This window comes from Grammomys surdaster, unplaced genomic scaffold (genome assembly GCF_004785775.1).
Source record: "Grammomys surdaster isolate TR1022 unplaced genomic scaffold, NIH_TR_1.0 125430, whole genome shotgun sequence".
NCBI lineage: Eukaryota > Metazoa > Chordata > Mammalia > Rodentia > Muridae > Grammomys > Grammomys surdaster.
The window spans coordinates 284,294-307,134 of record NW_021620297.1 but is presented as its reverse complement, the minus strand read 5'-3'; the positions used below and the strand labels follow the sequence as shown (position 1 = coordinate 307,134).

The 22,841-nt window shown below is 55.1% G+C and overlaps 2 protein-coding genes across 2 annotated transcripts in view; one reads left to right on the top strand and one right to left on the bottom strand.

Moving 5' to 3' along the window:
* Positions 1-9,285, top strand: part of Capn12 (calpain 12) — an 11,554-nt gene extending 2,269 nt beyond the window's left edge. The window contains exons 5-21 of the mRNA XM_028786240.1: positions 1,504-1,672; positions 2,137-2,211; positions 2,324-2,409; positions 2,490-2,564; positions 3,488-3,651; positions 3,735-3,970; positions 4,335-4,346; positions 4,526-4,734; positions 4,989-5,031; positions 5,112-5,171; positions 5,900-5,957; positions 6,275-6,345; positions 6,444-6,506; positions 7,099-7,177; positions 8,922-9,038; positions 9,120-9,178; positions 9,259-9,285. Coding sequence (XP_028642073.1) covers positions 1,504-1,672; positions 2,137-2,211; positions 2,324-2,409; positions 2,490-2,564; positions 3,488-3,651; positions 3,735-3,970; positions 4,335-4,346; positions 4,526-4,734; positions 4,989-5,031; positions 5,112-5,171; positions 5,900-5,957; positions 6,275-6,345; positions 6,444-6,506; positions 7,099-7,177; positions 8,922-9,038; positions 9,120-9,178; positions 9,259-9,285 — 1,603 coding nt within the window. The remainder of the gene's footprint in view (positions 1-1,503; positions 1,673-2,136; positions 2,212-2,323; positions 2,410-2,489; positions 2,565-3,487; positions 3,652-3,734; positions 3,971-4,334; positions 4,347-4,525; positions 4,735-4,988; positions 5,032-5,111; positions 5,172-5,899; positions 5,958-6,274; positions 6,346-6,443; positions 6,507-7,098; positions 7,178-8,921; positions 9,039-9,119; positions 9,179-9,258) is intronic.
* A 295-nt stretch (positions 9,286-9,580) lies between these two features.
* The window catches only part of Actn4 (actinin alpha 4), a 68,147-nt gene continuing 54,886 nt past the window's right edge, over positions 9,581-22,841 (bottom strand). Inside the window, exons 10-21 of the mRNA XM_028786185.1 lie at positions 21,941-22,171; positions 21,150-21,297; positions 18,120-18,270; positions 15,056-15,164; positions 14,773-14,913; positions 14,503-14,685; positions 14,283-14,417; positions 13,292-13,471; positions 12,484-12,630; positions 11,815-11,895; positions 10,866-11,024; positions 9,581-10,753 (exon numbers count right to left, since the gene is read on the bottom strand). Of these exons, the coding sequence (XP_028642018.1) occupies positions 10,595-10,753; positions 10,866-11,024; positions 11,815-11,895; positions 12,484-12,630; positions 13,292-13,471; positions 14,283-14,417; positions 14,503-14,685; positions 14,773-14,913; positions 15,056-15,164; positions 18,120-18,270; positions 21,150-21,297; positions 21,941-22,171 (1,824 nt within the window). The 3' untranslated portion in view covers positions 9,581-10,594. The remainder of the gene's footprint in view (positions 10,754-10,865; positions 11,025-11,814; positions 11,896-12,483; positions 12,631-13,291; positions 13,472-14,282; positions 14,418-14,502; positions 14,686-14,772; positions 14,914-15,055; positions 15,165-18,119; positions 18,271-21,149; positions 21,298-21,940; positions 22,172-22,841) is intronic.

Sequence of the window (22,841 nt, the reverse complement as noted above, 5' to 3'; positions counted from 1 at the left end):
CTACCACTGAGCCACGCCCCCAGCCCCTCACTGGGGGATTCTAGGCAGGGGCTCTACCACTGAGCCACGCCCCCAGCCCCTCACTGGGGGATTCTAGGCAGGGGCTCTACCACTGAGCCACGCCCCCAGCCCCTCACTGGGGGATTCTAGGCAGGGGCTCTACCGCTGAGCCATGCCCCCAGCCCCTCACTGGGGGATTCTAGGCAGGGGCTCTACCACTGAGCCACGCCCCCAGCCCCTCACTGGGGGATTCTAGGCAGGGGCTCTACCACTGAGACATAAGATTCAGCCTATGAATCTTCTAATCTCATTCATTCATTCATTCATTCATTCATTCATTCATTTTTGGTTCTTCAAGACAGGGTTTCTCTGTGTAGCCCTGGCTGTCCTGGAACTGGCTCTGTAGACCAGGCTGGCCTGGAATTCATAGAGATCTGCCTGCCTCTGCCTCCCAAGTGCTGGGATTAAAGACGAGCACCACTGCCCAGCAGAATCTTCAAATTTTTTTAGGCCTTCCTCTTCTGACATTTTTCACAAACATTCCTAGAACCCCATTGATACTCATATTTCCCAAGGATCCTGAAATCCCATGCACCTGTCAGGTCCTGGATTTGCTGAACCTTATTCCGTCAAGGGCCTTTAACCTCACACTGTCTCTCATGGTCCTTTGAGACATCCACAGCCCATCCTTTCGTCTCAGGCGCTGGAAGGCCCAACAAGTCCCCGTTGGCATCGCCTTCACAGGCTCTCAGAGCCTCAAGGGTTCATGGAGGGTTGAGAATTCTGACCAGCTCCTTCCCTGGCTTCCAGAATGCATAGTTTCATGGACCTTAGAGATCACAGGCCTAGCATGTGTCAGAGCCTCCCACCTCATCTCTGAATAGTTCAGGGGTTGAGCCAGGCATGGTAGCCTAAACCTATAATCATAGTAGTACTGAGTACCCTGAGGCAGGAGGATTGCAAGTTTGAGGGCAGACTGAGATGCATAGTGATACCATGTTCCAGTAAGACAAAACAAAACAACTGAACCACCCAATCAGCTGAGCATGAGAGAGAACATCTTTGTTTCTAGCACTCTGAGAGCAGGGCCAGGTGGAGCTCTGGGACTTTGAGGCAAATGTGGTCCACAGAGTGAGTTCTCGGTCAGCCAGATCTACATAATGAGACCCCGTCTCAAAGACAAGAGAGGGATGGGGATGGGGGTGCGGAATCTGGAGAGATGGCTCGGTATTATGAGCACTGGTTGCTTTTCCGGAAGACCTGGGTTTTATTCCCAGTCACAAGCGTGTCTAACTTCAGTACCAGGGATCTGAGGCCTTCACCGACACTGCACACATGACATGTGGTGCACAGACATACACGCAGGCAGAACACATACATATAAACATTATATATACACATACAGACAATTGGGGATAGGTCCTGGGGACCCCTTCCCTGACAGAGCCCCCAGGCCCCCGATGTTCCTCTGTCCCTCAGACCCACCTCTACCTGTTCCAACAGGCTGCACGGCTCCTACGAGGTGATGCGAGGAGGTCACATGAACGAGGCCTTTGTGGACTTTACAGGAGGTGTGGGTGAGGTCCTCTACTTGAGACAAAACACTCCGGGTGTCTTCGCTGCCCTTCGCCACGCATTGGCCAAAGAGTCCCTCGTGGGTGCCACCGCTCTGGTGAGAGCCGAGCTCCCTCCCGTGTGGACCGCCACTAGACCAGCATAGTCGTGGATGAGGTGGGAGGGGAGCCTAGCGTCCAGTGTCTTCCTTACCTTCTGCTGTTGCCTCCCTCCCCTGCATCCTCAGTGGTAGATTCTAGGCCATGCTCTACACGTAAGCTACACCCCTCCACCCCCTCCATGTTTACGTTCCATTTGGAGGCGGGGCCTAAGTTACCCACCCTGGCCTTGAGCTTGTGATTCCCCCCCAACCCCCATCAGCTTTCTGCGTCGCTGGGATCCCAGACCTGTGATGCAGAGTCCTGGCCTCCTCCATCTCCTTTCTGTCACCCCAGCTGTTCACCCCAGCACTCTCTCTGAGTCCCTTGGCATTTTATGCTGCTTGGAGAGCCCCTGGGTTGGGAGGCTAGGGAGAGATGCTTCTATCCCGGACCCTCGGCTCACAATCTTGGCCTCCTCCAGAGCGATCGAGGTGAGATCCGCACAGATGAGGGGCTGGTGAAGGGACATGCTTATTCTGTCACGGGCACGCACAAGGTGAGTCAGTCCATAGGTGGACTAGGCTAACTCTATCCTCTGTAACGATGCCCCCCACACTCCCCTCACGATGTCGCCCCCACACCACCCTCACCGATGACGTTGTCTTTAGATGTCTCTGGGCTTCACCAAGGTGCGGCTGCTGCGGCTGAGGAACCCCTGGGGCCGCGTGGAGTGGTCGGGGCCCTGGAGTGACAGGTGGGATGGGCTTGGGGTGGGCGGGGGCGTGACCGGTGGGCGTGGCCCCACATGTCTTCCTCTCACATTGGTCTCCTTAGCTGCCCACGCTGGGACATGCTTCCCTCTGAGTGGCGAGATGCCCTGCTTGTGAAAAAGGAGGATGGCGAGTTCTGGTGAGTTCTTAGGGACTCACTCTACCTGTGGGAAATCCGCTGGGACAGGAGCCTTAGAACACAGGGCCAGAAAGGACACAAAGAAACTCAAGGGATGGATGGGCCGTGTCTATAAAGGATATTGTTTTCAGAGGGAGAACACCGAGATTAGGTTAGCCCCAAACTCACTATGTAGACCAGGCTAGCCCCAGACTCATGGCAATCTTTTGACCTCAGCCTCCCCAAGGGGAAGGCTGGAACTGCAGGCGTGAGGGGACCTAAAGGAACTTGGTGTCAGTTATTTTGGAAGATTTAATGGGAACAGAACCATATTTCGGGTATCTGGGGAGGCTTGGTGACATTTGAGGCTTTAAATATATACGTGAGTTAAAACTATTCTCCTGCTGGGCAGTGGTGGCGCAGGCCTTTAATCCCAGCACTTGGGAGGCAGAGGCAGGCGGATTTCTGAGTTCGAGGCCAGCCTGGTCTACAGAGTGAGTTTCAGGACAGCCCGGGCTACACAGGGAAACCCTGTCTCAAAAAACCAAAAAAAAAAAAAACTCAAAACAAACAAACAAACTATTCTCCTAGTTTTATATTTCTCTATTAAGCCTGTGAGAGGAGTCAGTCCTTCCACTCTGGGACAGACACTAAGGTCGAACTCTCACGCTGTCAGGTTTGTACAGCAATAGCTTTTATTGGCGCAGCCATCTTCCCAGCCCAGTGTGAAGACACTGAAAGACGTTTGTGAGTCTTTCCGGGGCTGGGGTGTTTGTCAGGACTTGGAGACCTTGGCATGGCCTGAAGGTTTCGTGGTTTCTGGAGACTGGAAGTTATTTGGCAGTATTTAAGGAACTAGAGGCTTTGTGGTGGTCTGTACTTCTGGGGTCCCTCAAGCTGGGCTCTGGGGTGCCTGGCCACTTCTCATGGTTGGTGCTTTCCAGGATGGAGCTTCAAGACTTCCTCACACACTTCAACACGGTCCAGATTTGCTCACTGAGCCCTGAGGTGTTGGGCCCCAGCCCTGCTGGTGGCGGCTGGCACATCCACATCTTCCAGGGCCGCTGGGTGCGAGGCTTCAACTCCGGTGGGAGCCAGCCCAGTGCTGGTGAGGCCTGGGGACCCCTGAGAAGCAAACTTGGGTGAAGCGTGTGGCAGGGTGGGAAACTCCACCACCTTCTTTTCTGTCAGAAAACTTCTGGACCAATCCCCAGTTCCGGCTGACACTGCTGGAACCTGATGAGGAAGAGGATGAGGATGATGAAGAGGGGCCCTGGGGAGGCTGGGGAGCAGTGAGGGCACGGGGCCCAGCGAGAGGAGGCCGGATCCCCAAGTGCACGGTCCTACTGTCACTCATCCAGCGTAACCGGCGGTGTCTGAGGGCCAAGGGTCTCACCTACCTCACTGTGGGCTTCCACGTGTTCCAGGTGAGGCCAAGGTCAAGTTGAGGGTATGGAGGGGCAGAGGGTCACAAGGGCACCATTACGGGCAGGAGTATACTGGGGGTTCAAAGAGGAGTGCCACTGCAGAGATTATTGGAGAGAGGGACTCAGGTACAGGGAGAGAAAAAGGTTGAGGGTCAGAGGGCAGGAGGGGAACCACAGGAGCAAAAAAGGGATGAGGGCACAGGTGGAAAGGAGAAGTTTGGGGGAGGGGTCAGAGGGGACCTAGGACAGAGATGAGGAAATATTAAGGGTCCACGAAGAAGGAGGGGTGTGAGAGGTGTGGAGGAGCAGGAAGGAAATCTGAGAGCTCCCCAGCCCTCACTCCGTTCGTGTTTTCTTCCTGCAGATTCCGGAGGAGGTGGGTATCAGATGGGACTCCAGACCCACCCTAGGGCTCGGTGGACCAGTGCAGGAAGCCTGGGAACTCGGGAGGGCCTGGCCGGACAGTCCGGGTGTGTGTGGGGAATGGCGGGGTGGGGTATCAGAGGGTTGGGTGGGGAGCTTGGGTGGGTGGTGGTCATGGCACCCCGCCCACAGCTGCTGGGACTCTGGGACTCCCCGCGCAGCCGCGCGCTCTTACCGGGACTGCTGCGCGCCGACCGATCGGTTTTCTGCGCTCGCCGCGACGTGAGCCGCCGCTGCCGCCTGCCGCCCGGCCACTATCTGGTGGTACCCAGCGCCTCGCGCGTGGGCGATGAAGCCGACTTCACGCTGCGCATCTTCTCGGAGCGCAGCCACACAGCAGTGTGAGTCGGTGCCCTCCTCCCCAAGCCTTACCAGGGGCCACCCCGACCCCCGCCCAGACACCTCAATCTAGAATCATAGGCTCCGCCCCTGGCACCAAGCCCCGCCCAGGGACCACAAATCCCCGCCCCTGCATCCCCAGCCTCGCTCTACTCAGGGATTCCCCCCTCTCCCCCAAATCCACTGTCCTTTGAGTGTACCCACTTCCTCTGCTGAGACCCCTGCCCAAACGCCTCCCTTCTTCCGGAATTTGCAGGGAGATCGATGACGTCATCAGCGCAGACCTGGACGCCCTCCAGGTGAGGACTGTCGTGCGCCGGGACAGGACTCGGAGGGCGGGCAGGGCTTTGGGAAGGAACTGAACTCCTCCACCCCACAGGCCCCCTACAAGCCCCTGGAGCTGGAGTTGGCACAGCTATTTTTGGAACTGGCTGGCGAGGTGAGAAGAGTCGGGGACTGGGGGTGCCCGGCCAAATGGTACTGAGCTCCCCTCTCTCTTTAGGTGTTTTAAGAAACAAGCAAAACCACAAACCAAACCAAGCACTGTAGATCAGGATATCCAGGAACAATTATGTATCCTGTAGCCCAGGTTGGCCTCCTTCAGGTTACCCAATGCTGGGGTTACAAACCTGAGCCACTTTGCTGGCTTTGCTTTTTTTTTTTTTTTTTTTTTTTGGTTTTTCGAGACAGGATTTCTCTGTGTAGCCCGGGCTGTCCTGGAACTCACTCAGTAGACCAGGCTGGCCTCGAACTCTGAAATCCGCCTGCCTCTGCCTCCCAAGTGCTGGGATTAAAGGCGTAAGCCACTACCGCACGGGGGGGGGTATCTCTGCCTTACCTCCACAATGCTTTCCTCCTGTGTTCTGGGAATGCTCAAATTGCCTCAAGGCCTTTGCTGGGTCTGCACCTCCTTTCTCTGGAGGTTCACATCTCCTGGCCGACTCAAACTCGTCTTTCCCAAGTGCTTTCCACTGCCATATGTCCACTGTGGGCTCCTGCAGTGTGTCTCCCACCACCGTCCTGACCACTCTGGGGACAGACCTGCCTCCTCTAGCTGAACCCTAAGAAGGCAGCCATAGATACACCCTCAGCACTAAGGAGCCCAGGGTAGATTGTCGACTGGCTGTTTTGAGCGGGTGGCCTCACAAGGGGTTCTCTCCTGCTCAGGAGGAGGCACTCAGTGCCCTTCAGCTGCAGACACTGATAAGCATCGCTCTGGAGCCTGGTGAGTTTGGCTGAAGGTTGAGGTGGGGGCCCCTGCAACTGGAGCACCATGCCTATAGAGCCTCTATGTGTGAGGCTAGGGGTCCAGGCACAAGAACTAGGACTTCCTATATGGTTATGTGAGGGCCATGGTCACTCGCAGCCCCGCCCACTTTTTCTAAGAGGTGGGGGCAGAGACATAGAACCCCAGGTCGGTTGGTTTTGCGGGCATGAACTCTCAGCACTGTTTCTACAAAATGCCCCCTGCAGGGAGTTAGTCTGCAAAGCTCTTGCAATGTCGGCCTACATGCAAGGGGGTGCTGGGTTTCTTTTTTGCAGCTAGGGCCAACACCAGGACCCCTGGAGAGATTGGGCTTAGGACCTGTGAGCAGCTTGTGCAGTGTTTTGGGGTACGTGGGGTAGTGTATGAGGAGGAGGGACAGGGATGCTGGGGTTTTCCCTTGCCTTTGAGGGGACATTGGATTATAACCAGGTGTCCTCACTACAGCGTGGGCAAAGATTGGCCCTACACCACTTCCAGGAACTCTGGGGCCATCTCCTGTCATGGCAGGTATGTGAGAGTTGGGATCTGGGGCCATCTCCTGTCACGACATGTAGGTGAGGGTTGAGAGCAGGTGCCTCCTTCTAGACACTGATGCCTTGTAGGCCACCAAGGGGGCATTGTCAACTTAGGAGTGAGGTGGATATAAAATCCCTGTCACGTGATGGTGGCCCTCTGCGGGTACTAAGTGCAGTGATCTAGAGCTGCCTTTGGTTCCTGTTGGAAGTCCAACTCCCAGCTCAGCTTCTTGCTTGCCAGGGGACTGACTACAGGCTTGTCACCTTCTCTCCAGGGAGCCTCTGCATAGCTAAGAGAGGAGCTGAAGGCTCCCAGGACTGACCATAGTGGTAACTCCTTGCTATGGAGTCCTCCCTAGCCTTTGTGGGTAGATGGATTTGAACGTGTTCCCAACAGCCTGGGAGCTTGTTCCTTCTCACAGATACAGATGCAGAGTGGTGGCCACCCAGAAGCCAGGGGAGCTGCGGCTGGAGGCCAGCCTGTCCGGCCTCAGAGGCCCTCTCTTAGCTACTTCAAGGTGCAAGAGCGTCACTCTGGGGCTGGACTTGGGACACTGACTCCAACCTGCTTCCCCACCCTCCAGGCCACCTTTGACAAGTTTGATGAAGATGCCTCTGGGACAATGAACTCCTGTGAACTGAGGCTGGCACTGACTGCCGCAGGTATGGCTGGGGACCTGGGATGATTGTAGGGACAGCACCCAATCCTCAAATTCTTGTCTGCACCCCTCAGCTGTGGCCATCTTTAATGGGCTGGCACAAGACCCAGTGCCAATTTCTTTCCATGGAGGCTGACTGCTCTTATCTGTGACACGGCTAATGTGTAGTGTGGCAAGGAGTCCTCACTGGACAGCCACAAAACACCCCAGATACTCTAAAGCACCTTCTGAGGCTACTGTGTTACAGCAGAGGAAGGAAATCCCACCCTAAGCCACAGGCAAATATATGTTAGGGTGGAAATATTGAGTTTCCAGAAAACAGTCAGCTCCATGCCTCTAGCTGGGTTCATCTGTGACCACTAAGTAGATGCCAGGGCGGGCAGGAGGTAGACCAGTTGGCCAGTGTCCAGGAACATGCAAGACATGATCCCAAGGCATCCCAGTAGAAGGTGGGGGCCAGGGTGCTGAACTAAAGCAGTAGATACAGGACCGAGGGGAGGTCTGGAACTCATTGGACCATCCATCCATTCATCCTGGAGTGCCTGGCACATGCCAAAGGTTGTGTTGTTTTGGATAGGAGCCTGAAGCTGTCTGCAGGGGAATGCCCAGTAGTTCTAACAGGTTGACCGAGGGCCCTTGGGTCTTTTCGCTGCCATCTAGCCAGGTTTCCCTTCAACCCTGGGCCAGCATATCCCAATACTCAAGGGTAGATGACACATCGGAGGGACACTGACCTGCCTCAGGTCACCTAGCTCTGGGCATGGTGTATGTGTGTGTATGTAGCATTTGTTGAATGAGCACACAAAGCACAAAGGCACACTACAAACTTGTGCAGTTATCTTTGAAACAGTATGGGGCATGTGGAAGCCAAGAGGGACAAGTCCTTAGGCCTTGGGCCTCTAAAAACCAGTTGCATTGTGGTTCTACAACAGATGTGGCAGAGCCAATGTCTAGACTTTAGGTATGGGCTCAGGAGTCACACAGCAGTGTTCTCCAGTCCCCAGGCAGGGAGATAGTCCTTCCTTCAACCTCTGGAGCAACCACGAAGCTGCACCCGTTGGCACCTTGAGAGGCAGCCTGAGCAACTTAAGTGTCACGTTAAATTCGCAAAGGGCTGTGGACGCAGCTCAGTGGGAGAGCTGCTGCCTAGTCTACCAGTGAGGGGCTGCGGGCCGAGTGCAGTGGAGAGAGCATTTGCTTAGTCTGTGCAAAGGCCCCGGGGTTCCATCCCCAACTCTCCAAAACAGCAACAAAAACCCCAGATTAGCTGGAGGGCGCTCATCTAGCATGCTGGGGGCCCTGAGTTCTATATCAAGAACCACAGATACCACAGGCTGAACTCCCGGCACCTGGAAGGAGGGGGCAGGAGACTCAGGAGCTGATGACTGTCCTTGGCTATGTAAAAGGAACTGGAGGCCAGCTTCTTTCAAACAGTGCAGCACAAAACAGCACACAGGAATGGGGCTTAGGTAAGGCAACTGCAACTAACGTGTGAGGGCCAGAGTTCAGATCCCCAGCACCCATGTGAAGGCCAAATGATCTCCAGAGGAAGTTAAACAGACTGGTTTGAGTTGTGGATCTCAGTGAGACTTTGCCTCAATCCACGAAGGATTGAGGAAGATGCTTCCGTGTGTACATGTGCCCGTACACGTGAACACACTACGTAAGCCTATCCCCAACATTAAAATGAAAAGCAACACCACGCGTGGAATACTGTAAACACACTAAACAAGGCAGCCTCCTCGTAGGCTTCCACCTGAACAACCAACTGACCCAGTCCCTCACGAGCCGCTACCGGGACAGCCGGCTCCGTGTGGACTTTGAGCGCTTTGTGTGCTGTGCGGCCCGGCTCACCTGCATCTTCCGTGAGTGCTACTCCTGGCAGGGTGGCGTGTGGTACCTCAGGGCTGGTGCCGCGTACTCACCCTGGCCTCTCACACACACAGGCCACTGCTGCCAACACCTGGATGGCGGCGAAGGGGTCGTCTGCCTGACCCACAAACAGGTGAGCTGGCCCGAGGGACAGTGTAGCTCTAGCAGCATCACAAGGCCTCTGCCTTAAGGCCATCCTTTCTTTCTCTTCAGTGGTCGGAGGTGGCTACCTTCTCATAGGTTTGGAGCTGACGGAGGCCACCCCGCTGACCCTGCTTGGTGCCAGTGACGGAAGCCGAACATGGGAGCAAGTGCCTGGGTCACACAGGTGGTGGCTATGGTGTCTTGTCTTCTGGCTCTGTGGCCCTGGCTGGCCTCACAGAATGCTGGGATTGTGAGCCAGAGCCATCCCAAACCGAACTGCCTTCCTTCCTTTTGAAGCCTGTGCCCACCACCCACACACAAGCACTGGGCCAGTGGCACTGCCAGTCCCCTGGGGCGTGAACAGGGACACAGGGAGATGATGACACCAGAGTCCTTCTTAAAAATATTACATGTTTTATTCTCCCATCCCCAGAGGGTGGTTTATCCAGAAACCAAGAAAATAAAAATCAATCAGAATAAACTCAAGGGGGCGGGTGGAGAGAAACCATTAACGACCAGGCAGGCAGGCCAGCAGCCCACCTCCACCTCAGGAGGTCCCCAGAGACCCCTGCCCACCGCCACAAGGGGAAAATCAGGAGGGGGCTGGGGAGGGCATCGAATCAGCTATGTCTTCATTATGTGAGAGGTGGCAGAGATATGCAGCTAGATGGATATATATTTATATAATAAATCCGTAAGTTAATAAAGTAAATAGTAATTCTCTGGAAGTTTTTAGGTTTTTTTTATAGGTTTTTTTTTAAGTTTTTTTTCCTTTTTTTTTTTAATGATTTGTTTGTTTGTTTGTGTTCCTTCTTTGTGTTTTGTTGGTTTTGGTCCTTAGAAAATCTGAGACTCAGAGCCCAGGTGAAACAAGGCCAGGTGGGCTGGGGCTGACTGCCCAGCAGCCACTCCTGAGGCAGAGAGGGGTATGGCAGGTCCTCAGCTCCCGGTGATCACAGGGGCAGGGAGGTGGGAGGGGCCGCTACGGTCTGGTCCAAGGGAGCTAGGTGCCCTCTGCTGGACTTCTTAGGGCAGGCTGTTCCTAGACAAGGCACATGGGGCTTTGGCCTGGATGTGAGAGGCTTAACGGGCCTCAGGGGCAGAAGGGACCTGTGTTTAGAAAGGTATCTCTGGGGCACAGAGGGGGCCCAGGGGTCCATTGTCCCTTCCATATAGGCTAAGAACCCATAACACAGCATATATCTATTTAGCAGACCAGAAGTGCTGATGTCAAGCCTCCCCCCGCCACAAGACTGAGAAAGAGAGGCCTGCTTAGCCCCTCCCTGCCTGACCCCCTAGAAGGACCACAAAGAGCTCTTTGCATAGATACAGAGTCAGGGTGGGGGTGGGCTCCTCAGCCCCTCCGGGAGGCCAAGGGAGTCTCTGTTCAGGGCGGTTGAGGGCCTCACAGGTCGCTCTCCCCATAGAGGGCTGTGGAGAAGGACTTGTAGTCGAGGGCGCCGGGAGTGGCGTCAGGCCCCTGGTAGGGCGCCATGCGGGCGATGCAGTACTCGGCCTGGTCGGGGGGCAGCTCTCTCCGCAGCTCCTCGGCGGTGATGAAGTTCTAGAGACACAGGACAGGACTGAGCCACCCCGTCTGGCCCACCTGACCTAGTACCCAGTGCTGGCTGAGGCTCTGGCCACTGGTGGCCAGTGCTTCTGTGGGTTTTGCTCACCTTGTCCCCTGCCAGGACCTTGAAGGAGGCGATGACCTGGTCAGCTGTGTCTGTGTCTGTGGTCTCCCTCGACATGAAGTCAATGAAGGCTTGGAAGGTCACGAGGCCGCTGTGGTTGGGGTCGACCACACTCATGATGCGGTTGAACTCAGCATCGCCCTGTGGGGACGGGCAAAGGACGAGGACACGGTACTTAGTGGAGCTGCGTACAGATTCAGTTTTGGAAGAATTCAGAGAAAGGCTGCCAAATGCTGCCAGGCCTTGGGAGTTGGTCCCTTGGCCTCCCTCCACCCCCCCACTCTGGGGAAGCAGGGGTTGGGTTCACTGTCCCCGCTCTGGCTTAAAGTAGCTCTGGAGGGTGGGAAAAAGACAATGAGAAGCAGAAAGAGAAGGGAGAGAGTGGGAAGACTGTTCCCCGAAAACTTGTAGAAGAGGGCTTTTTTGGGGGGTGGGGGTGTCCACTGGAAGGACCCCAGCCTCCAGTGCAGCAGAGCAGAGAGGCAGGCAAGGCCATGCTACATTGGAGGTGGAGGAGTGTCCCCAGGAGACAGGCAAGCTCAGGAGCCGTGTGAGGGGAGGGGAAGGAGGAGGAGCAGAGGCAGGGGAGGCAGAGGCAGCATACCAGGCTGTATCCTGTGGAGATAAGCAGAGCCCTGAAGTCATCTGAGTCCATGCTGCCTGTCTGCTTCTGCTCCCAGGACGCAGGCATAGCAGAGGCCAGGCCCAGAGCAGGCCCCATGTGCAGAGAGTGGACAGACAGGACAATGAGAAGCAAGGAGACAGGAGGCCCAGAGAGCAGGTAAGGGGAAAGTGTCCAGAGACATGAGGGAGGACGCAAGAGAGCCATGAGACAGCACAGGATGCCAGGGGCGGGTGGTGAGAGGGAGGGGAGAAGGAGAGAAAGAGAAAAGCGGTTAATGTCAGTCAGCCAAAGGCGTGGGGCGCGTACCTGCCGGTCATTCTCCACGTCGTAGCCCAGGCTGATGAGGCAGGCCTTGAATTCCTCAGGCCCCAGTGCCCCGCCATGGTCCTGCCGGGAGGCCATCGAAGGCAGGCGTACGGCAGGGGTGATGCAGTGACCAGGCCACGGAAGTGGGAGAGGGGCCAGGCCACATGCAGTGGACAGGGGAGGAAGACACACGGGGAAGGGAAACACACAGTTAGAGGTGATGTAGACAAGGTGGTGGCCAGGGATTGGTGGGGCACAGAGGTCTCCACGGCCTCAGTGGGGGTTGAACGGGCAGCAGGAGGACCAAGTCCAGGGCTCAAAGATCGAGGGGAGCGTTCCCTGCCTTCAGTGTTTACAGGACAGTGTCAGGCTGCACACTGGTACTCACAGCTCAGCAGCTGTGGTACTGGGTCAAGGTCGTCTGGAAACAATCAAACTCAACACTCAGAATTCCTCTCAAGAGGCTACCAGATCCCAATTTTAAAAACTCTGTATATGGGGACCGGAGTCCTGGAACCTCTTCCCACCTAGCCTTGTGTACTCTGGGGTCCTGCCCATCATCCCGTGGATGGAATGGACGGGTGCAGATGGAGAGGGTAGGATGGGACAGAACGATGGGGAGACGAGAGAGCACGCTGTGCCAGGATGGGGTGGGGGAGGTGGGGTTACCTTGTCAAAGTGGTTGAAGGATGCCCGGAACTCCTGCATCTGCTCCTGGCTGATGCCCTTGGCATCTCGGGTGAGGATCTGGTTCTCCACCTCGTTGATGGTGCGGGCAATGGTGGTGAGCAGCTGCTCCCAGCCCACACGGATATGCTGAGGGAGGAAGAGGGTGTGACTGGACGGACGGGTGACTGTCCTCAACAAATAAGGCCTGGGGGGAGAAGGGGCTCCACATCTCACTAGCTGACGTGGACAAAGGTCCTTTGCTAATTATGGGCCTCACTCTCCCACCTGCAGATGAGCAGGCCCGAGAGGCTTGGGACACGACAACTCCTTACAACTACGCTGGCCGCTGTTCGACAGCTGACCCTCTGAAGGAGAACCCCATGGAGCTTGGGGTACCGTGGAATGTAAACAGGACCCTCTATTCTAGCACACGACCCTTCCTACTCTGCTGGGCTGCCCCAACAGCTGGCCTGGACTCGTTGCTCGGGTAAGGCCCCAAGTGTTGAAGTGGGGTGTGAATGTGACCCTTTCGGTGTCAGATAATTCTAGATTGGAACTCATGGAACCACGGTTTTCCAAATGTCTACGTACACTAGTCTGTAAAGACAGGGTCCCCTCTATGTGTAGTCCAGGCTGGCCTAGTTGAACTCCTCCCATTCCTGCTGCCTCTGACCATGACTGAATGCTGGGGTTGGGCATTGGATCCCGCGCCCACATTCTGGCAGCTTCCACCCGGTTTTAGAAGGTGCAGCCGTGTGGCGGCCGACTCCCCCTGTGGGCGGGGCCGACTCTCGGGCGGGGCACGCACCTCCATGGTGTAGTTGGTGTGCTTGTTGTCGAAGATGAGCGCCTCCTGGATGAGCTGGTGCTGCTGCTCCAGCAGGTCCAGGCTGGGCTTGTAGTCCACGATGCTGCGCTCGTACTGCTTCAGGTGGCTCAGCTGGTCCTCCAGAGTCCCGTTCATCTCGATGGAAATGCGCCCAATCTCCTGCACGGAGGAAAGACCCGCGAGTGACACCAGCTCAGCCGCTCTGTCACACAGAAGGCCCGCTGATCTCACCCTACCCTTTAGTGTTGAGAGTCGGCGTTACACACCTAACCTCACTAGCCACTCTTGACCCCTCTGTGAGGCCCTGCACCGTGCATGACAGAAAAACAGAGCTCAAGGAGGGCAGGCCGAGTAACTTGAGAAAGTGCCCTCACCCTTTGAGTGCACACACCTTCACCCTATGACAAAACTATCTTTTGTTACTTAGAAACGAGAAAATAAAGAACCAAAGGAGGGCAAGCCCTCTGGGTGTGGGGAGAGCTCTATGCCTGTGGCTCTCCACTGCCTGGCACACTGAGCACTTGGGCAGCGGGACAAGGAGAACTGCTACTGGCCGCCTTACAAACCATCCCATCCCCGACAGGAGTGTCCCTAGGTGCTGTGTTGCTCAGATACACTACAGCTCTCATAGGGGTCACACAGAGTGGTGGGCAAAAGCCATTTGTTGTGGGAATGCTGTCACCAGAGATGAGTGCACAGGAGTGGCCGGCAAGTCAGTGCTGGGCTAAGAACGGACAGTCAAGGCCCAAACCGGCTCTAATCGATCTTTAGCCAGGCTTCCACGTGCTTGGTATTACTGTTTCCATCTGTGTAGTCCTATGATGCCAACTGGGGTGCTGACCAGTAAGAGCTGAGGTCAGATCTACCAAGGCTATAGAATCTGCTGCCAAGGCCACAGGGACCATGGGGACCTCCAGGACCCCAGCTGACAGGCAGCATGGATTCGCTGTTTGGGGTGGGGCAAGCTTACCTCCATCTTGGTCTGGATCCAGGGCCCCACCATATTGGCTTGGCTAGCGAACTGTCTGCGGAGGTGCTCATTGGACTGCTGCTTGCTCTGCTCCTCCAGGAGGGCATGGTCCCGCTTCGGCACCAGCTGCTGCACCTATGGGATGTACAGCAGCAGAGGTCAGGTGACAGCTTCCCCACCCGCACAGTCCAGCCCTCGAGTGTCAGAGAGCTTGGCCCACCTTCTCCCACTTAGAGTTGATGATCTGGGGGGTGACGGTGGTGTAGGGGTTGCTGCCAGACAGCTTGATGTGATTGCTCTCGGCGATCCTCTGGGCCTCCTTGTGGATGGCCAAGATGGCCTCACGCTCCCTGTCGGCATCCGGCAGGGTGGACTTGAACTGGTCATGGGCTGAGATCAGGCCCTAGAGGAAGAAAGGGAGTGAAGAATGCAGCCTGCCTTTCTGGGGGCGGGAGTGGGGTTGCCCCTTAGAGGGTGTGGCGGAGCGGACCTCGATCTCCTCAATGGTGTGGACGATGAACATGTCCTGCAGGTCCTCCATGGCACTCTCCATCCAGTTGTTGAAGGGCGCGGCCCGCTTGGCGTACTCCAAGTGTAACTGGTCGATGGTCTCCAGCTGTTTCTCCGTTTTCTGGAGTGTGCAGAGAGGGATGGGGACAGGGAAGCCAGGTGAGCTGGTGAGCAGATACCTGAGGGCCTCAAAAGACGCCCTCCTACAAGTCCCCAACATCCCTAAAGGGCATACGGCTCCCTGGTGACACACCCCTCCTCACCTCCAAGGCTTCCCTACGACTGTGGGTCAGAGAGCCCAGGTTATCCCACTGGTCGCAGATCTTCTGGCACCGCGTGTTGACATTGTGGGAGTCATAGTAGTCCAGCTCGCTGTGGAGCAGATGGAAATGAGGGCCGGCAGGTGGGCGGGGGCACACACAGACTCCACCCCCAGGACCTCAGACCTCCTGTCTACAGCATGTCTGCAGCCTGACCGCTCTGTGTACCCCTAGGCATACTCAGGGAGGGTGGAGGCCAGTGGCAGCGTCTGCCTCAGTGACCTCACCTTCTCTTTCCACTTAGACAATCTCACTGAAAAGCCATGGCCGGCCTGGAACCCCAGTTCCTGCTTCCCTCACACTCTGAGTCCTGGGACTGAAAGTGTGCACCACCACACCCACCTCAAACATACCTCATAATTAGTGTGTGCCTGCACACACGTGTCAGAATGTGTTTGTGGAGAGGATAGGACAACTTCCAGGATTTGGCCTTGCCTCCCTCCCACTGTTATGGTTTCTGGGCTTCACACTTCAGGGCCGCCTGGCCTAGGCTGGTAGGTGTGAGGTGCCAGGGTTACAGGGGATCCAGCTTTTTGTGTGTCAGGCGTGTATGGCCCCTACCCTCTGCACCTTATTGAGACAAGGTCTCTGACCGACCACGGAGCTCATGGGATCCTCTTGTCCCCGCCTCCCCTGGGCTGAGGTTACAGGCACGTGCCACCATGCAGTTTGACATGTGCTCTCACTACAAATGCATCCTCATGCTCGTACAACAAATACTTCACCTACTGAGCCAGCTGACCATGTGTACTCATGGAGGCCAGAGGGGACCCATCGGAACTGGGGTCACAGGCACTGAGCTGACAGATGTGGGTCCTAAGATCTGAACTCTAGTCCTCGGGACACTGTGCCCTCTTGAGCACTGAACAGGTCTCCAGTACTCTTTTCTAAAATTCTTCTATATTTATTTACTTAGTGTGTGTGTATGTGTGTGTGTGTGTGTGAGAGAGGAAAATCTGTGGAGAGAGCTCTTTTCCACCTTGTGGGTCTCAGGATCCAACTCAGGTCTCCAGGCTTGGAGGGACACACCCCGACTCACTGACCCCTTCTCCAGCCTTGGAGGGACACGCCCCGACTCACTGACCCCTTCTCCTGGCTCCAGGCAGCTGTTTTGATTTTAACACCATCTAGCAGAGATGGCATGCAGTGGCTCCTAACTGCAATCCCAGCACCAAGGATGCTAAAACAGCAGTGAGTTTAAAGGCAGTGAGCCACAGAATCAGGTCTTTAGGAACTAGAGACCCTGCCTCAAGACAAAATAAACAAAGAGCCAAATCACTAATGGCAAAAGTCGGCTTTTTAGTCTTAGTTACTGAAATCTGAAAGTACTGGCATATTAGGGTTGTTGACTTGAAAGGTTCTATTTATAAAAGCTCTGTAGTAACAATTTTGGTTTCTTAAAAAACATAATATTATAAAAATGTGTTTTCAGACTGGAGAGATGGCTCAGAGGTTAAGAGCACTGGCAGCTCTTTCAGGTCTTGAGCTAAATTCACAGCAACTACATTGTGGCTCACAACCATCTATGAGATCTGGCGCCCTCTTCTGGCCGTGCAGGTGGAATGCTGCATAATCATAATAAGTAAGTAAGTAAACAGGCAAGCAAGCTCTCAGGGTTTCCTCCCAGGTGTGGGGTGCGGGGCTCCTTCAGACTGTCCACAGCAGCTGACTGATTTCCTCGTGCTCTAGCAGAGGCGTGGCTTTGGCAGCTGCGGAGTGTGTGACATATACGATCCAGGAAACTTCTCGGGTATAAGTGCTAAAGCCCCATCAGCAGGGCTGGTGGCTGTTCAGGGGCTGGCTGTAGTCCATTAATAGTCGTACTCAAAGAAGAAATGAGGAAAGAAATGAGATTCAGGAATCTCTTTTTCCTCTGTCCTTTCTCTTCTGTCTAGTTATGGGAGGAGAAACTAGGGGAAGAAAGAACTTACGAAGTAGCAAAGACCACTTATTACAAAGTTATTCTAAAGCTAGAATGTGGTGACCCATGTCTTTATCCCAGTACTAGGGAGGCAGAGGATCTCTGAGTCTGAGGCCAGCCTAGTCTACACAGAGAAACCTTGTCTTTGGAAAACAACAAAAACAAGATCCAGCTGTACTACTACTTTATTGCTGCTGCTGGTCTTGTTCAGTTAACTTTTATGACAGGCACAGGAGACGACACAGCAGACTCAGGTCTCTGTCTACCTCTGAAGCATGCACACACTGCATGTCCCTGGCACTTGACTGACTGACGTGAGACATGCTGGGCAGTGGGTGGCGCAGGCAGCTCCTTTCCTCCCTCCAGGGCCACCTCACACACATGAAAGGGGTTGGTTTGGACAAGCAGGTCTCCGGAGGGTAATCCCCGGTACCAAACAAAGTTACTGGTCCCAGTACCATCGTTCTGCCTCTGGTATGCAAATGTGCACAACTGTCGCCAAGAGTAGTGGGAAGCAGGAAGAAACTTGCCCCGTTCCTGTGGTCCCACTGGCACGAGTGGGCAGGCCTAGCAGAATTGCTCAAGTTTGAGGTGAATAGTGGGTGGAGGTGTCTGTGGAAAGAGCTTATTTTGGGAGCTCCTTTCAGGCCTGTGGATTTTCCATGATGTAATGGGCCAGGCCTCCCCATTCCCTGGCTCCTCCTCACTGCTGGCCACTGCAATGGTAGAATAAGGGCCCGATTCATTGGCTCTTGAGGTGCAGTGTACTAACTGTGTGCACAAATTTATGTGACTGGGCAGGGGAAGAGGGGGACACTGGCTGCCTGGAAGCCCTTACAGTGACTATATTCTGAGCAGGAGGGACAGGGCCAAGCAAAACAACAGGCTCACTGTACAGCACTCCCCACACAGGGTGGCAGGCTGGGGAGTCTGGGGTCCTCCCTGTGCTGGAGAATTTAGGTCCCTTATGCTTCTTGGTGTTGAGCCAGCATGGGCAGAAGACTTCATTCTGTGAAGCTCTCCTGGTTGGGAGCTGGGGACAGAACTCTAAGCTTACAGACGGTGATACCGTAGGTGCACACATACTTGAGCTCCTGGGCAATTGCAGCAATCTGCTCCACGCGGTCTTGGTGTGCGGCCAGGTCACTCTCAAAGGCCTCATGTTTTCGGATCAGAGCTTTGATGTCTGACAGGGTGGCTGTCTCATAGTCCCGGTGCTTCAGCATAGCCTCCTTCCCTACAGGTGTGGCAGACAGGCATCTTAACCACAGATGCGGATCCCATCTGTTACCCCAGACGATAGAAGCTCTTAGAAGCTTCTCCCTTGCCCCCTTGGGAATGAATCTGCAAGCCATCTATGTTCTACACAGCTCTGTGCAGACTTAGAAGACACTTGGTGTGAATGGGTCTGAAACAGCTAGTACAGAGTAACGCCTAGGCTCTAAACAGTATCTCTTACTGGTGGGATACAGTTGATACCAGGGCTGAAAAGTTACAGACACTCATTGTGGAGGACGCTGACTGGGAGAAGCCTTGGGCGTTCAGCCAGGCCCAGCGGGACCGGGACAGGGACAAGCCTGGAGTCTGGGCCCAGGAGCTGTGCCCGTGCCAGCTTTTTAGAGCCAGTTCCCCTGGGTGGTGGTCCTAACCCAGTCTCGTCGCCCCACCCGCTTTCTCGGCACAGTGGGTGGGGCTGTCCAAACCCTTTGAAGGAAGGGAGAAACACTGTTATTAGTCCTGGAGCCGGGCTAATTACATGCCCAGAGTAAAAGCCCAAGCAGCCTGCTAGTAACTTAAGGGACGACAGGGTACTGAGGAAAATGCCAGCCAGGATGGCATTCAGGCCTCCACTCTCTTCCACAAGGAGCCCTGCTTCCAACGGCCTCTGGGCTCACCCTCAGGTCAACCGCCAGAGTGCCCGGCAAACAGCTGGCACCCCTTGGCCCATCTCCCCTTTGTAAAACAGTGCCATCAACAGCACCTATGTGGCCTTGCCCATCCTAAATTTTAGCATGATGGTTAAGAATGGAAATAGTTGGCACCACCCCACTCAGTCACTCCCAGCCTCATCTGCCTAGCGACTGCCAGCCACCCCCAGGCCAGGGCTGGCACCAGGAGGCAAGAGGTGGACTTGGAAAACAGACTCCACAGGCCTGCCACCCCTGCCTCAGGCTGGAGGGCTTAACCACAAGGCAAGCTTGCAATTCCCTTCTCCAAACTGCTTTCTCCCAAGGGTGGGAACCAGAAATAGCAGCTGAGAAAAATTCAGCCACAGCTGTTCCAGCAGGGGACTGGCAAGTACGTCTCCAGGGCAGCCACGCGAGGCACATGGGCTCGGTGGGGTCTGGTTTATTCCTAGGCACTTAGGTCCCTCTGCAAACCATCCACACAGGCCCACCACTTCTGAGTAGCCCTCCTCTGGGGCAGGGGTTTCACAGTGATTTAGAATACAGGTGGAGGCTCAGGCGGTCTGCGGACTGCTGGGAAGGACAGGTGTGTGAAGGTGTCAACCAATACTGAACCTGCTTGCATGTGGGCCTCATTCCTAGATCCCTCCAGGGCAAGCCTATCCCCAGGTATTTCCAGAGGAATTCTGAGGGGTTTCCACACCCACAGCCCCAGTAAACCAGCTGCCAGTCCTCTGGCAGCCCTAGGTTGGGTACTCCAGCTCACTTTGAGAGAACCACAGAATAATCTAGAAGATAAGCTGGCAAGATACAGCAGAAAACACCTTAGCCACATATGGGGCACAGGAGTTATGTCATCTTTACATACGTAAGGCCCTCACAGGAAGTGCAAGCCTTTATACCCAAGTTCTCTCAGGAAGGACGCACCCACTTGGGAAACTACCATGCACACACAGCCAAGCACAGCCAAGCACAGCCAAGCACAGCCAAGCACAGCCAAGCGGCTCAGATCCACAGCCACGTATGTGGTATTTTGTTTGGATTTTCAAGACAGTAGTAGCTCACACTGTACTACAGACTACTCTGGAACTCTCTAGACAGCCCAAGCTGACCTTGACTTTACAGCAATCCTCCTGCTTCAGTTCAAGTACAGAGATTATAGGCACAAACTGCTACAACTGGCTAGAGATGTGTTTCAAATGAATGAGTGAATAAATAAATCAACTCAATGAGGGCCCCATTCCCTCCAACATGACACCACAACCAACGCCCCCTCCTTGAAGGGGCACCATGTCTGAGCAGGAGGTAGTGCCTGCGCCCAGCCTAGCCTGGTCAGCTCATCACCTGTCCTCTGCCTCCTGCATTCTCCCCTTGGCCTGCTCTGGACAACAGCAGGGCTGAGCTACCATGAGAGCAGGAGCTTAGTGCTGTAGTTCGTGAGCTATGCAGTTGCCAATGTCTCCAGAGGGCGGGGCTCAGCATCTGCCTACAGCTGGGGCTATATGCCCACACAGTTAAGGAGGCTCCTGTGGAACCATGGGTGGAGACTGGGATGGAAAGGGAGAAAGAGCTATAGAGGGAAGTGTCTTCTGGAGGGCTATTTATGTCTCAGCAGTGAGGCTGAGCCCAGGGCTTCCACCGAGTGACAGTCTGTGGGTGTGTCACACGACTTTTGCTTCCCATGGGCAATTTCTGAGGACTTTAGGTCTCCTGGGAATCTAGATTCTCGTGGAGTGGATCTCAGCCAAGAGCCAAGGATGTAATGGAATTCTACATCCTGAGTCTGAGACAGGCAGCTGCAGGGCTGCTGGGAAGCGGGCTTTGGGACAGGGTGGTGACGAGCACCAGCCTCAGACACGCCAGTGAGGCCAGGAGGTGGCTGAACAGATAGACTAATGCAACCTGGCCAATGTGCTATGAAGCTCAGTCACAGACAGCGTGGTAGGCTGAATGTGAGACTGCAAACCATTCTTGGAAGGGACATAGCAAGTGTGAAGGCATAGGGAAGAGCCCTGCTGTGTTGTTCGTGAATAATCCAGGAGGGGGCTCACCCATAAGCCATTTCAGGCCAGAGCAGAGGCAAAAGGGAGACCTAGCCAATAGAGTGTCATCCCTTGCCTTGCCGACAGCTCTGTAAGCCCAAAGCAGCGTTTTTGCAGCCAGGAGAGGGACTGAGAGCACACTGAGAGCAGGGAGTAGGGAAGCATACCATCGGTCCAGGCCTCATGGATGGAAGCCTTCTGCCGGAACTTCTCTGCCAGGTGGTCAAGTCGTTCCAGCCTGCGGATTTCATTCAGCAGCCACTCTTCATAGCCCTTCTCAGCCTGCTCCAGGTGCTGCCACCCATTGTTGATGTCCTGTGGGGAGGGAGAGGGCAGAGGTCTCACAGGATGCTGGCGGAGAGGCCTGCCTGACCCGCCCCTGCAGCTCTGTCTACATGGACCAGCACGGACAGATGCGTGCGTGCGTGCGTGCGTGCGTGGGTGCCCACAGGAGCCAGAGAGTGGCTCTGAATCCCTCAGGGACAGGAGTTACAGGTGGTTATGAGCTGCCTGATGTGGATGCTGGGACGGAGCTCGGACCCTTTGCGACTGCCTCCGCACTGAGCATCCCTCCAGGCGCACAAGCATGGACTGTTTGGGTCTAACTGGATGAGGCTGAGCACGAGTGGGCAGGTGGGCAAATCAATGGATGGTGCTTGCTGAGCAGACCTCGAAAGGCGTCTTGCTATTTCCCCCATTACAGAGGGTCTGAGACACTTGCTAGCCTCGAGTCCTGGCAAATTCAAACGGTTCACACAAACTGTGGTATGGCTGGGGTAGTAGTGAAGAGAATTCTGGGTGTAAAACCTCAGGAGAAATAGTCAGGAAATGCGAAGCACGCCCATCACCACCCCTGCCCCGAAGGCTGACTTACAATAATGTCGGCCAGGCTTTAAGCCCTACTGTGGCTTAGCAGGTGATGCCCTCCCCCACTCCCCCCAGGCGGTGATGAACTCACCGAGACCATCCTGCCCTCGGAGGGCATGAAGGCAGGCCGGTTGCTGAGCCGCAGCTTGGTCTGCAGCGTGTTGAAGTTGATCTCCAGCTGGCACTTCTCCTGCACCTTGGGTGGCTTGTGCACACGCCGGTAGTCGCGGAAGTCCTCCAGCTTCTGCTGCATCTCCTGGATGGTCTTCTGAGGCACGCGGTCCTCTAGCCAGGGGATGGTGCGCCGGATCCACTCTAGAAGCTGTGGGCCCGTAAGAAGCCATGGTAACTACTGTGAAGTGCTGGGGTGCTGCTGGGATGCCCCCAGCTTACAGGGAAGCAGGATGTGGACTTACAAAAAAGCCCCATCCTCAGGGCTGTCTTGCTCCCACTCAAACTGTCCATGACTTCTGTGGGGACCCCACAGCAGAGGTCTATGAATGTGTGCCACTCCTGGAAGCACTGTGCTATCCCCTACTTTCTTTCTGCTAATGCCTTTGCTCAGAGTCTTCCTTGCCCAGACTGAAGTGGGTGGTTTAAGTCCACTGTCCCTACCCAGAAGAACCCTTCCATACTGTCAGGAGACTTGTGACTGCTGGACTCACAGGCCATAGCTGTCCTGAGACTCTTGCTCAGAGTAGGTTTGTTGACCATACCTGACACAATGGTAAGGGCCTACAATATGTTTGCCTCACTCGGATGGCCAGTGCATATACAAGCCCTGGCACCTCAAAAAATGGAAAACTGGAACAAAAAATGACAAGTATTCTTATGACCTACTCTGATCTTTAACAAGGCAGGGAAGAACACCAACAGGCCAACAGTCTAGGCATTCCAAACAATTCCAGAAGAGTAAAGGCACAGAAATGGCATCTTAAGAGCAAAGACAAAACCAGAAGCAGAGGCACCAGGCTGAGTGGCATTGTGACTCC